General features: G+C 48.2%; 1 protein-coding gene across 6 annotated transcripts in view; it reads left to right on the forward strand.

The window, feature by feature from the left end:
- The window catches only part of JADE2 (jade family PHD finger 2), a 183,564-nt gene that overhangs the window by 99,052 nt on the left and 69,472 nt on the right, over positions 1–15,040 (forward strand). For all 6 annotated transcript variants that reach the window (XM_014570002.3, XM_006116052.4, XM_006116053.4 and 3 more), the window contains one exon: positions 5,520–5,689. In XM_014570002.3, coding sequence (XP_014425488.1) covers positions 5,520–5,689 — 170 coding nt within the window. The remainder of the gene's footprint in view (positions 1–5,519; positions 5,690–15,040) is intronic.

A 15,040-nucleotide genomic window follows, 5' to 3' on the forward strand; every position in this document is an offset into this window, starting at 1 on the left:
GCGCTGGGAGCTGTGCTCTGAACACTAGTAACTTCTCCTCTTATGGAAATGGTTTACCACCTAAAACCCCGAGCCCTGGTCTACACTAGGGAGTTATTTCTGAATAACCCCCCTTATTTTGAAATAATAAGCAGAGTGTCCACAGTACCAAGCCTGTTATTTCGAAATAATAGGCTGGTTATTTTGAAATCTGTACTCCTGCTTTCCACGGGGAATAAGCTCAGGACTGGCCTTACCATGAGACAAACTGAGGCGGCCGCTTCAGGTGCCAGACTGTGGGGGGGGGGCGCCACTAGGACCCAGAGTGTAGAAAATTGTGTCTGCTGCTGGTGCATATGTATTCTCTCTGCTCTAGAAGCACAGAGGTGACAGAGCAGTACCATGAGAGGAGTAGAACAGGAAGAAGGCAGAATTGAGACCTTTCAAAGTTCTGGCGCAAGTGTGGGAGCATGGGGGAGTCATTTGAGCTCCCTGCCTCAGGTGCCAAAATGTTGTGGGCCGGCCCTGAATAGTTATTTTCATAGTTATTATTTCAATATAAGTTATTTCAAAATAATTTCCTAGTGTAGACATACATGCCCTGGGAGAGCTCTCACCCAGCACTCATGTCGTGGCTACACTTTGAGTTTAAAGCGCTGCCATGGCTGTGCTTTAAACTTTTAAGTGTAGACAAAGCCTGACACTGCCACAAAGAACTAACAGCTGCTCTCTCTTGTATTATTGTCATGTTGCCTGGGGCTAAGGAATTCCCTGAAGGGAGCAGTAAAAATAAATGAAAGACTTGTGGGACCACCCTGCTTTTAGAGTTAAGGAGAAGCCTTGATATAGCTGGCCTAACACAGTTCAGTGCACTGTGTGGGTTTTTTCATGCCAGAGGCTGCCTCAGACATGTTAGTGTGCCTAGTAGGTTCCAGTGTAACATAGACCTGCCTGAGCCAGGGAAAAGGAATAAATAGAGCTCTAACTGGAGTCGGGTGGCCCCCTGTACATTTGTGCTAACTCTTTATCATTTCAGGATCAAACTTGCAAATAAAAATGTTGCCCATTTGGGGCTCTTTACAAGGATGTTCCCTCTTAATTTTTTCCATCCATGTGCAGAATAAATTTTATGTGCACCGAGGCATGTGTGGAAGTGCACACATGCTGTGGACTGTGGGCGCTCTGCTGTTCAGCTGGGTGGCACCTGAATTAACCCTGAATGGCTGCCCAAGTGCTCATCTTATAGGAAACACTGCTGTACAAACCTTCAATACATTCTGCTCAGACTAAAGTGATGGAGAGTGATTTCTGGGAGAAAAGGAATGTGTGGAATGGCTGTTAATGTTACTTCCTTCCTGTCCGTAGATAGCTGTGTGCAGGGAGTAATGGCATCACAAGCATGGGCAGCTTTCCTTTGCAGAACTAGGTGACTGGGAGCATCATTAAAAAGGGAGAGGGAAGACAAACTAATTGTAGAGCAGTATAGAGAGTTTAAAGCATTAGGAATCAGGATTCCCGGGTTCCACGCACAAGTCTTTCACTGCCTCATCATGTGGACTGGTTTGGACTGATTAGTATGTTCCATGATCTATAAACTGGGCTGTTGTGAGGCTCTGTTCATCCATGGTTGTAGAACACTTGGGGATTCCTAGATGAAAAGCTCTGCAGAGCTACAAACTGTTCTTGTTTGGTGCTAAGATGCCTGTTTAACCGTTTTCTACATATGAAAGCCAGGATTTAGGAAGCATAATGGCACAATAAGGCATTTATAGAGCTGGGCTTCTGAAAGCACAGCGGGCAGAAGAAGGCAAGACCTCCGCCCTGTATTGGCAGGCTTCCTTGGAAAGGAAAGCGCTGTTGAGAAAAGGAAAGTCCCCAGATGATCCCAGCATTTTCAATGGCTGTTGCGAATGCTTATGCAGCAGCTCTCTGAGCATGCAGGTGAGTATGCGGCACAGCGGGCTCTCAAGCTGGAATCCTGTCTCCGTCTCAGAAAGCCTGGTGATTAGGAAGCCAGATGCACAAAGGGGGTTTACTTCATTATGTCACTGAATGGAGCCTATACCTCTCTGTCTGGTTTCTAGCTAAAACAAAGGGACTTTGTGCACATTGAGGGGTTACAGCAACCTAGAGGGAGTTTGGAAAACTTGCTCCTCGTGTGCATCCCCCAAACTCACTCCTTACAGTTGAGTAGCCCAGCCAGCACAAACACATTCAGAGCTGCTTCTGGTGTCAGTCTAGAGTGTGGGCCAAGTTCATTCCTTGTGGGCCAAGTTCATCCAGCGAAGCTCAGTGACTTCAGTGGAGTTACATCTGTGGTATTTTGGACTCGCTACATGTTTCCCAAAATTAAACAGAAAATGCCCCAACCAGCAGATGCACACTTTACTTTCTTTCACCTGTGCTTTGACTATAAGCTCAGTTATCTCAATTCTTTCAGTGTGCAGTCCTGGAGTTGGGCAAATACGCCACTGATTGTAGGGCTCTACTATTACAGCAATCTTCATATATGTTTCAAAATGAACTTACAAATATCCATGCTGTCTCAGCCAGAAGTGTGCATTAGGCTTTATTGCTAATCCGTGGGATTCGCATTCACGTACCTTCTGCACTAATGCTTTCCACTGCTTCTGTGGATCACCAAGCAGTGCAGAAGATCTCTGGGCCTGATCTTGTGTTAAGCTGATGCCCAAAGGACACAACCAAACCTCGGTCCCCACTGTATCATGTGTTCCATTTATACATTTTAGGAGAGAGTTCCTACCCCAAACATTTGAAAGTGTAAATAGACAAGGCAAAGGGCCAAAAAAGGGAAGGATGATTCTTCCTACTTTATACGTGGGAAGCAGAGAGAGAATAAGGGCTTATCTACACAAACCAAAGAGTTTCTGGCAAGCTGCAGGGGAAACTCCACCACAAACTAGTCTTTCCATGCACTCTCTGGACTCTGCTGATCCACATTAACAGTTTCAAAGAGCATTAGATCAAAGTGCATCAACAGATTGTTATTGAGCATCAGCAGGGTCTGCATGGCCAGTTAGCTCATGGCAGGCTAGCGCAGGTAGAGTCACACCCCACCGTGCCACAAGCTAAATGTTTGTCTAGACAAGCCCTAAGTGACTTGCCAAAGCAGTCTGTGATGGAGCTGGGACCTAAACCCTGCTTCAGGAGTTCCAAGTCAGGGCCTTAGCCACCAGACCATCCTTCCGCTCTTAGAGCAATTTCAGATGCTCAAACCCTCTGTGAAGCAAATAACTGGTGTTATCCCTATTTACTGATTGAGAAACAAAAAGATAGAGAGGGTAAGAGACATGCCCAACCTCACGCTGCAATGTAGCGACAGAAATAGAAATGCAGCCCAGGCCCCCAGAATCCTAGTCCCTTGCTCTGCTAAGTAATGCACGTCTCTTGTGGATAGTATTTTATTGCACATTTGGAAAAGCACAGCCTCACCAGTACCTAAAAGCCAAACACTTAGCGAAGTTGAATGTGGATATTTTTCTGTTTTCATGGGGTTTTTTTTTAAACATATCAAAACCATTCTACCCACCCTCCCAAAAAAGCTCGTTTTGGTGTCATGTCCTGTTTACCCTGACACGACCTTCTCTTTCTCATCACATGGCAGTCACCCCACGCAGATTGCAAGCAGTGCATAGTATTTTTTACAGCAGTAATAGCATCCTCTAACTCTTTAAACACCTTCCTTTATCCACCACTTTAAGCAGCTGAGTTGTTTTCCTGGAGGCTCTTTATTCCATTTTATTTTAGGGAAATGAAAATTAGTGATGTGTAATTGCTCATTGGTGGTTTCTTTACCTCTCTTTGGGCTGTCTTGTTGACCATCTGCTTCCCAGCTAGAGGCAATGCCACGGTATGTGGAGGGGAAGCCAATCCATGCCCTGTTTGTGATGTTACAGCTCATGGGACATACTTAAAAAGATGCAGGGCACATGTTCTACTGCATTCATCACTGCTTGTGCAAATACATCACTTAAAAACAACACCTGCAATGGCAAAGATTTCTGTGGGTTGGTAGATAAATGACAAAGATTTAGCATCCTGTCAAAATAGCCAGTAACTCTCAGGGTCTCCCACAATGCCATTGTTCCTTTTAATGGAAAGCAGTTGAGGCTTCAGATGCAATAATAAGGTGATGTCTGAAAAAGAGTTTGCACTTCCCATGGTGCCTATGCAGTACAAGTTTTATCTTGCAAAGGTGCATTCTGTCCCAAGGCTATGTCTATACTGCAGGCTTCTTGTGCAAGAACACGTGTTCTTGCGCAAAAACTTGCAAAGCATCCACACTACAAGCCCATTCTTGCACAAGAAAGTTTACAGTAGATTTGTCAGAAGAGAGAGCTTTTTGTGCAAGAGTTATTCCTCTTCCCATGAGGAATACGCCTTTTTGCGCAAGAGCACTTGCACAAAAAGGCTAGTGTGGATGGGAACCAGGGTTTCTTGTTCAAGAAACCCCTATGGCTAAAATGGCCATCAGAGCTTTCTTGCGCAAGAGAGCACCCACACTGCCATGGACGTTCTTGCACAAAAGCAAATGGCAGTGTGGACGCGCTCTTGCACAAGAACTTTTGCGCAAGAAGCCTCAGTGTAGACATACCCCAAGAGTGTCTTCAGTGTGGGTCACTTGAACGTTGAGATTTGCTGTGAGGTCAGGGATAAAATACATGAGGCTTTGCTTCTGTGCTGAACATTCGGCATTCTTCTCATTTGTGAAGCCATTGGTACATGAATAGGGACCCTGATGTTTACAAAGACACAAACACCAGTGTCAGCACAGGAGAATTTTCTTCCTGTGTGTTAGGCCTAGTCTGCACACAGATTGTGTCACAGTATAACTGTGTCAGGCAGGTGATTTTTTTTTTTATTGAGATCTACTGTAGAAACCCCTAGTGTGAATGCAGTTATAACAGCATCCGAGTGCTTGTACTAGTGGAGCGTATGCCCCTTCTCATGCAAGAATACACTGTACCTATGTATGGACTTTTATACCATGATAACTGCATCCATACAAAGTGGGGTTCATGGCCCTAACGCTAATGATGTAATAAAATGATACAGTTTTTGTGTGTGGGCAGAATCTTTGACTTTTTAAATGTGTTTTGTGTCAGAAAAATCGTCGAGATTTCATAAGCAACCTGTGGTTTTGGGAGCTCATTTTTGGGGGCCCAACCCAGACACTGGATTTTCACTGGGTTGTTGCTCAGCACTGCCTGCATGGGTCAAGTCAGGCCTCCAAATTTGAAGCACCCCAAATCACTTATGAAAATTAAGTTATAAAAATTAGGTATGAAAATTTAGGCATGTGCATAAGAGCCATAATACTGCACGTGCTTACCTTCAAGTATGCAAGTAACCCTGCTGACTTTGATGGGACTGCTCATGATGGGATTACTTAAAGTTAAGCAGATGCATCACTGTTGGTGGAATCAAGACGTCAGTGAGAAACAGTTTGGGGTCAGGTTTCTAATGATAGATTCTTTTTACCTACTGCAGCTCTTTCTCATGCTCTCCTTTTCTTCTAGGATAATGCCCCTGCTAGAGCAGTCTCCTCCACAGGTTTCTCCAAGCAGACTGTCTGTCTCTGAGATTTCGGAGGTCAGCAGGACATGCGCACAAGGAGTGAGCCGCTACGACCTGGATGAGATTGATGCTTGCTGGTTGGAACTTGTGAACATGGAGTTCAGGGAGATGGGTAGGTGTTGCTCTTATTTCTCTGCTTGCCAGGGTGCACACAGAGTTGGTTTTATGCCTTATTAATGATGAAAACAAAAAAGGCTGAAGCCTTCAGTGCTGCTTTCAACCACTAGAGCAGGGGTTCTCAAATGAGGTTGTGGTTTATTAGCCTCAGCAGGTCACGTGTTGGTTACGGCGGGGTCGTGAGCTGTCAGCACCCAGGGTTGCCAATACAAAAAGTAGAGCCACTACAGTAGAGCAAGGGGGTTGATTTACAGAACAGATAGCAGAATCCTGACTCCTGGATTCCACTGCTCCCTTTAAGTCCATGTCCCTCTCCAGCTACCTCTCCATTACTGCTCCCCAAAGCACTGTACTGAAGGTAGTGCCCCTTGGCCAGGAGGGGCAAAGGAAAGGTACCGTAGCAACATCTACTCCTCTTCCCTTGACTCTCACCAAAGTCACAAAGACCCTGCTCAGCTCTCTTCAAACTGACAGATGGAGTCAGAGGAAAGAAACGTCATTATTTCAGGCCAGACATATGCAGCTGAGGAATACTGGTCATGGGATGTCTCTCATTTTCCAGTTGTCTGTACATGACACAGCATGGTTTTGCTAGCGTAACTGTAGTGTTCTATCACTGCACATTGGAATATATTTCAGTTAAACAGAAGTCGGACTGGGAATTGGCCCTTTCATGTTTATGATGTTCTGCTGGGCAAATCTATTAGCACTGAACCAGATGTGGTCTCCTCACCTCAAAAAAGATATTTTGGCCTTGGAAAGGGTTCAGAAAAGGGCAACTAAAATGATTAGGGGTTTGGAACGGGTCCCATATGAGGAGAGGTTAAAGCGACTGGGACTTTTCAGTTTCGAAAAGAGGAGACTGAGGGGGGATATGATAGAGGTCTATAAAATCATGAGTGGTGTGGAGAGGGCTGATAAAGAAAAGTTATTTATTAGTTCCCTAAATAGAAGAACTAGAGGACACCAAATGAAATTAATGGGGAGCAGGTTTAAAACTAATAAAAGAAAGTTCTTCTTCACACAGCGTGTAGTCAACCTGTGGAACTCCTTGCCAGAGGAGGCTGTGAAGGCTAGGACTATAATAGAGTTTAAAGAGAAGCTAGATAATTTCATGGAGGTTAGGTCCATAAAAGGCTATTAGCCAGGGGATAAAATGGTGTCCTTGGCCTCTGTCTGTCAGAGGCTGGAGAGGGATGGCAGGAGACAAACCGCTTGATCATTGTCTTCGGTCCACCCTCTCTGGGGCACCTGGTGCTGGCCACTGTCGGTATATAGGATACTGGGCTAGATGGACCTTTGGTCTGACCCAGTATGGCCGTTCTTATGGGTTGTACAATCCTGGGGAGAACTGATGGAGTCACTTTTCCTCCCTAGTACCATCCTTTCCAACCCTGGCTGGCTAAGGGTTACTGTGTTGTGATTACAACCACTTAGCTAAGAATAGCAGACTACTAGTAATTCAAGTATAAACATTCAGCTTTTCACAACACTGATTGGAATTTACTGACATAAAGTGCTACTCCCAGCAAATGTGGTCTACAAGAGAGAAGGGACTAGCTGAGATATATAAAAATCTTAAAAATAGAATCTTGCATTTCTTATTGGGAAAGACTGGTTCAAACGTACAGTTCATGAGATAAATTCTGCATTGATCTATACCCGTAAGAACCTCTGTATTGTGGTGGGATCACACAGAGCGTAAATCAACACAGAATTTGGCCCTATATTTTTATTGACCTTCTGTTTTCAATGACTCTCTGCTTTTTTCATTGACTAATGTTTTAGTTCTATTTTGCTGTCATTATCGCCATATGTATAAAAAAATTCTAGGAGTACTCTTGGAGCCTGATTAACTATGTTAAACATTCATTGCCTCTCAGTTACTCACAGGCTGTGTCTAGACTGGCAAGTTTTTCCGCAAAAGCAGCTGCTTTTGCGGAAAAACTTGACAGCTGTCTACACTGGCCGCTTGAATTTCCGCAAGAACACTGACTTCCTACTGTCTGAAATCAGTGCTTCTTGCGGAAAAACTATGCTGCTCCCGTTCGGGCAAAAGTCCTTTTGCGCAAAGCTTTTGTGCAAAAGGGCCAGTGTAGACAGCTCAGATTTGTTTTGTGCAAAAAAGCCCCGATCGCGAAAATGGTGATCGGGGCTTTTTTGCGGAAAAGCGCGTCTAGATTGGCACGGATGCTTTTCCGCAAAAAGTGCTTTTGCGGAAAAGCGTCCGTGCCAATCTAGACGCTCTTTTCCGCAAATGCTTTTAACGGAAAACTTTTGCGTTAAAAGAATTTGCGGGAAATCATGCCAGTCTAGACGTAGCCACAGGATATGTCTACACTGTAGAGTTTTTCTGGAAAAACGACCATTTCTCCGGAAAAACTACATTTACGTCCACACTGCTATTGCATTCTTTCGACAGAAAGTCGAAAGAACGCGGGGGAGGCGGGGGTTCTGAGATTGCTCTTTCTACAAGGAAGAAGCCTTTTTCTGAACGAGCTCTTTCGGAAAAAGGCGTGTGTGGAGGGGGAAGAGGGGTATTTTGGAAAGAAGAGGCCTTCAGGAAAAAGCACAGGTGCCCTGGTGGCCACTCCATCCATTGTAATCACAACTTAAATGCAAGATAGCGTCCACATTGATTGGATGCTGTCTTTCAAAAAAACAGATTGCTTTTTCAATGCGCTTTTGCTGTGTGGACGCTCTCTTTCGAAAGAAGTTTTTTCGGAAGATCTCTTCTGGAAAAACTTCTTCCGAAAGAAGCCTGCAGTCTAGACATAGCCATAGACCGTCTAGCCCATGTTAGCAGCTTCAACCCTATAGGTATCACACCCTGGATTTGCCGCAGGTTTTGAAACATTAGTGATTGAGTCCAAGTTTTTGCACTGAGTAAACAGCACAGCCATAGGAATCGTTCCAGTCAGAGCTGCTTTGAAATGTCTGTCTTCAAAAGAACCAAGCTTCCTATTGCTCCAGAGATGAAGTTTCTGTTTCTGAGAAATCACACTGTGCCTCCTTTCTGAATCTGCGGGATATTGTTAGTGTTGTTGCTCTTCACACCCTCTCTCGAGCTTGGTTGCTTTACAAAAGAACTGCTTGTTGCCAATGAGATAGCTGTATCTCTGTTTCCCATTCTATTTTGGAATTGTCTCCAGGGCTCCTACATAGTCAACGGCCAGAGATTCAGCTGCTCCAGGATTCAGTTTGGTTGTGTTAAAACAGATTTGGCTGCTCCAAGACTCAGCTCGATTGCATTAAACTGATTTGGCTGCTCCAGTAACAGTTTGGTTGAGTTAAAACACAGTTTATTGTTTCTTAGAAGCATCACGTTACAAGAACAGTGTCTTAAAGGGTTTTCAGATGTGGTGCTGCCACATTGTTAACTTTCAAAACTGAGATGAGAACACTGGCTTCACAGCTTGGGAAGGGAAGAGAAGTGATGTGCTAGCCGGCACCACAAGCAAACAGGGTCTCTTGCTCGGCCGGAAGTTGCATATTAACTTTAATCTCATATTTTCCAAACTTTAATATTTTAGATTAGATAGATTGTTTTACAAAAACAAATGCAACAAGATATGTTGCTTAATTTCAAAGAAAGAGATTAGGAAGGGGAGCTGCTTGTTGCCATAGTGCACAGTGCAGATATTACTCTCTCTCTAGATATATACAAAAATTTCCTGAGGGATGACAGAGTGACATCATCACATCACTCTGTGTCCTGCAGGACAAATTTTCATCCTGCCACCCTTCTACCCTCATGGTGCCATGTGGCCTCCCCCCGCCTCCTCCCCAGTGCCACGGGCTTGGCCCAGCGCCACCAACCCCCATGGCAGAGGTGGGGATGAGAGACCGGCAGTGGCATGGCCTCAACCCAAGCCCTCCCCGGCATAGGGATATAATAGTGTAGCCCATTAACCAGTAAGCAAAAGCGTGTGGGTTAATGCTGTAGACTACACACATTGCCCTCCTCTCCCCCCCCGCTTGCCAGTACATTTTTTAGCAGGCTGGCCAGCAGCGCAGTTCAGTCCTGGCTTGCGCTGGGTCCAGGACCTACCCCTCCCCCTCTCCCCCCCATTTAAAGTGTATTAGGAGCCAGGCGGGCAAGCAACCTGGCTCAGTTCCAGCTTGTGCTAGGTCCGAGAGCTCAGCTCTCCGCCCCCTGGACAGGGGCTGCTGCCACCCTGCGCTGCTTCCTCTGTTTCAGAGGCAGCAGCACAAGGTGACTGGCAGGTCCTGCCTGGCACCCCTCACTGCGGCCTCTGATTTGGAAGCAGCAGCGCGGAGTGGCAGGGGGCTCCTCAGGAGTGAAGCTGGAGCGCGCTGACTGCCGGACTCACCCCAGGGACTATCGACTAGTTGAGAAACCGATAAGAATTCGTGAGGTTAATCAGCTATTCAATTAACCAATATTTAATATCCCTACCCTGGCAGCTGGGGTGGAGGGTGGGTGCTGAGAGACAAGTGCTGGCGTGGCCCGAGCCCTCCCCAGCGATTGGGGGGTGGCTGAGAGACCAGCACGACCCCAGCCCTCCCTGGCAGCCAGGGGAAGAGCTGGACCTGCCTACCCCCAGGGGGAGGAGGGTTGGCAAGCTTAGCGAGCAGGGAGCACAGCCCCCAGTAGTATCTTATTGTTATTACACTTGTACCTCCTTGATCCAGGTGCCTGTGATCTGGGAACACCCCTGGATTGGATCCCTGCTTGACCCCAGGGCTGGCTTCCCACTGCAGGGGTGGGGGGAAGCCCCTAGCTTTGCAGGCTGTATCCAGACAAGCTGTAGGCCTGTGGGCGTTGCCTGGCAGGGGGAAGATGAAGTGGCTCCACGCACTGCTTCTCCCTCCCCCCCCCCCCCGGGGGGAACGGCAGCACAGCAAAGTGCTTATGTGGAGGCTTTTCCCCCGCCACTCCCAGTCTGTGATTCATGGCCAGGGGAAGCAGTGAGGGGTGGGTCAGGGAGCGGTGGGGCCACATGTGCCCCCAGGAGGAGGGCGCCAGGTAAGCACCCCACCCTCATGACCAGACCTCACACCCTCTTCCACCTCACACATCCTCATTCCCTTTCTCCCTCCCAGAATCCACACCACTATCCCCACCCTGTCCCCGCAACCTCCCTCCCATACTCCGTACCCCACCCCCAATAAAATGTACAGTGCATTAAGGATTTATCTTATGGCATGTTATACATGTTGTTTATAACTCAGGGGTGGGCAAAGGGCCTTCTGTGGGCCGGATCCGGCCTGTGGCCACCCTGCCGCTCCCCCACCCCCACGCTAATAGACCTGAGAGTGGAGTAGCACACGAAGTCTCCTTGCCCCTGCAAGAGTGTGCGGCAGCTACAGAGATACGCCAGCTGTTTTAAAGCAGCCAGCATTTATCTCTAGCTGCCATGCACCTTTGGTCGGGGGGAGAGCTTTGCGTGCTCCCCGCCCCAGGCCAATCAGGGTGGGGAGCACGCAAAGTCTCTCGCGTCCTGTCCCTGCCCTGGTAGGTGCGCAAAGACACACCCGCAGTTTTAAAACAGCCAGTGTGTCTCTCTGTCTGCCGCGTGCTCTCCTGTCCCCAGGCCCTTATTGGCTTGGGGGTGGGGGAATGGCAGGGAGGCCACAGGCTGGATGCAGCCTGCAGAGGGCTCTTTGCCCACCCCTGGGCTAGAGAGAAACCCTGGCTGTTTTAAAACAGCCAGCTCGTCTCTCGAGCCACCATCTCCTACTGCTAGGTGCCTAGAGGGAACTGCCAGCTGTTTTAAATAGGGTTGCCAGGTGTCCAGTTTTGAACTGGACAGTCCAGTATTTGAACTTTCTGTTTGGGAAACAAATTGAGAAAATAGAACTGTCCGGTATTTTCTAAATAAGTTGTAATGTAGATTGTGATGCAATGTCAAGTGTGTCCGGGACTTTTGTTGAAACCATCTTGCAACCCTAGTTTTAAAACATCCTGTATTTCTCTCTAGAGGCGGGGGAGGGAGGGTGAAGACTTCTCGTGCTCTCTCACCCCAAGCTAACTGGGGGAGGGAGGGGACAAGAAGTTTCCTGGCCCTCCCACTTCTGCCTGAGGCCCCTCCCTTTCCCAGGTGGCCTAGGGCCACTTCAGAAATTTCTGAAGTGGGCCCTTTTTAAAAATTATTGCCCACCCCTGCTATAATGGTTTGTACATACAAAAGCTTTCGTAATAGACTTTGTTTACTCTTCATTATGGTGAACTCCCATTATCCAGAAAATCCCATAGGCTGGCATAATCTGTTTCCCAAGGTTGCCGGATGAAAGAATTTCAAGTGTACTAAAGAGGCCTAGAGTGGATCTCCTTCAGAGATCACAGCCCAAGACTTCGTATTGTTGGGGGTCTGTGTAGAGACTGTGAGGTATACCCGCCACATCCCTAAGGAACAAGCCTGCTGCCTCTGCCATGCCTCCAGCCCTTGCTGGACCAGACAATGGGAGAATTGGACTGGCTTGCCAGGGGAAAGAAGTGTTCCAGTGCAGCCCTGATCTAGGACTCAGGAGACTGACTCTGCTATTGACCTTCTCTGTGACCTTGGGCAAGTTGCTTCACTTGCCTGTGTATCTTTGTGCCCTCTGACCCTTTGTCTGTCTCGTTTATTCAGATAGGAAGCTCGTGGGGGCAAGGACTGTCACTTACCATGTGTTTGCACAATGGAGCCCTGACATCACATGAGGCCTCTCAGTGCTGCTGTAGCCCAGATGATAAACAATAAAACTGAATCCACAGATTCCCAATCGCAGTAGTGCAAAGAAACCATGAGGCCAGATCATCAAGACAGTAACGATTGCCTTATTCTTTAATATTCTGGGCAGCGATTTGAAAGCAGTGTCCAGTCTGTGAAAATGATTTCCATGAGCTCCACTGAGAACTAAGGATGTTAAGGAATGGGTATTTTGTACACGATTAGTCGGATAAGGGGAGGCTCTTGCTACATTTAAAATGCTGAGGCGCAGCAGTCCCAGTCCCACACGAGCTGGGACTGCTCGGTCCCAGATTGTGCTGAGTCCAGCAGCCCCTGTTTGCGGATGCCCAGCTGGCCACGGGTGGGGGCTGCTCCGGCAGCAGCTTCTGGGGCTGGCTGCAGCCAGGGGCTGTTGCCGGAGCAGCCCCTGCTCGCACCAAGCCTGGGGAAACCGGCTTTTAAGCTGGCTTCCCCCAGCACCAGCTCCTGTTCCCTCCACCCTTACCGCCTCTCATAGGGTATGTCTACACTACCCCGCTAGTTCAAACTAGCGGGGTAATGTAGGCATACCGCACTTGCAAATGAAGCCCGGGATTTGAATTTCCCAGGCTTCATTTGCATAAGCCGGGCGCCGCCATTTTTAAATCCCGGCTGGTTCGAACCCCATGCCGCGCGGCTACACGCGGCACGAACTAGGTAGTTCGAACTAGGCTTCCTAGTTCGAACTACCGTTACTCCTCATTCCTAGGACATTGCTGGAACAAACTGAGGTTGGTGGAGTTACACTGCGATGAAGTCTGCCTAGCTGGCAAAATTCTGCTGTTCAGTATGATAATGGGCATGTCCCATTGATTGTACAGAATTATGCCTGGAGGAAGAGCTCTTTGCTGGTTGCCGGTTGGTTCTAATAACAGAACCAGCAAAGCATGCAGCCCATGAAACGTAAACTCTGAGGGCTGAGAGCTTCCCCCGGTAAGAGCAGGCCTGTTGATACGTATCAGAGGGACTGGCGACAAGACATTTTCCTTGACGAGAACGTGGTGTTACAACTCGCTCCCCTCACTCACTTTGCTGTGACCGGTTCTGGAACCTGGGGTGTTTCTTCATCAGTCACACCTGGCAGTGGCAATCCCTGGCACTACAGCTAGAGCTGTGCCGACCTTTTGTTATGAAAAGGCTCATGATTTTCAGTCACTTCCAGGCTGAGCTGTAGTCAGACTAGTGACCTGGCAGTGAAAGGCACTGTGGCCAGTCATCACTCCCTTAAGCCATCTAGTTCCTGATAAGGCTCCTATCTTCAAAATAATATGCAGACCTGTATTATCATTGTCTTTCATGGGTCACCCTGGTTTACTCAGCCAGCCTTTGAGTGTAAATGACTGATACACCTCAGTCAGCTGGTGCACGCCTCCTGTGCAGCTCAGAACTTCTCTCAGCTGATTTCTGATACAGTATGGATTCAGTCGCCATTATTTGGGAGAGGCAGCAGAGATTAAATTGAGTGGGAATTATTGAGCCACAGCTCTGCCTCCAGCGGTCTGATTTCCCCTATCACTGCACTTGTCCCTAACGGGTAAAAGCTGATTAAAGGCGCTATCAGTAACTTCCTCCCATTAGACCAATACCTTTTCCCTTGGAAATAGAAACCATCGCACGGCAGATGGAGTGGAGCTTTGGAGAAAGGTACCCAGACATGCATTCAAAGTAGGGGTGTGACACAAAACAATTGATCAGCCAGTCTATTCACTGAACTTCCACAGCTGCGCTCGCTTGTGTGTCTGCTACTTTGTTTCACTGCGTCACTGGATATGATTTTAAACATTGGCATTTTTAAATAATACAATAATTGTTTTTTGGGCCCTGAATCAGATTCTTGTAGATTCAGAAAGGAATATACCAGAGGTGGCTCAACTGTGCTTCATGCGTCTCTTGTACAGTTAAGTGTTGCTCACAGAGCCCTTCTGCCCATCCAGTGGGCTGAGGAGGACAGCTCAGGGTTTCTGCCCTGCAGTGGGCTGGTGGGGTTAGAGCAGCAATGAGCAACTTAGGCTAGTAAGTGCACCGGAGGAGTGGCCCTATTTCATCTCAGTGGGCTGCAAGATTGTTATAACCAGGACAGTCTCCTGCCCTTGCTTTAGCTGCGTGTCACTTTAGCAATACTGTTAGGAAACTACCGGTTAGACCTGACTGGTCCCGAAGGAGAGAATTTGCCGGAATTTTCCCCTGTCACCACCCCCAAGCCCATTGCCTGCTGCTGGCCGGATGCCCCAGCAAGCACCCTGCCTTGCCCCGTTCCCCAGCCTTCCTGGGCTGCTCGCCCAACTGCTGTTGGCTCACTCGGCAGTCTATGCTCCAGCTCTTGCCATGGGCTCTGGCACCGCTTGCCATGAGCTGCCATGGGACTCTGGCCCCAGCCCTGCATTCCCAGAGGCTGCTGCAGGGCCCTGGCTTTGGCCCCATGCTCCAGGGGGCTGCTGTGGGATTCCGGCCCCGTGCTCCCGGAGGCTGCCGCGCAGCTGAGGGCTGCCGCGGCGTTCCAACCCCATGCTGCCATGCTACCCCTAGCTGGGTGGCCAACCCTGTTGCCCCAGCTCCTGGCTGGCCCTCCTGCCATTAGGCTCCCGGGCTCTCTGATCCAAGAGAATCAATGTTTCTGGGCCAGAGTGACG

This window comes from Pelodiscus sinensis, chromosome 17 (genome assembly GCF_049634645.1).
Source record: "Pelodiscus sinensis isolate JC-2024 chromosome 17, ASM4963464v1, whole genome shotgun sequence".
Taxonomy (NCBI): domain Eukaryota; kingdom Metazoa; phylum Chordata; order Testudines; family Trionychidae; genus Pelodiscus; species Pelodiscus sinensis.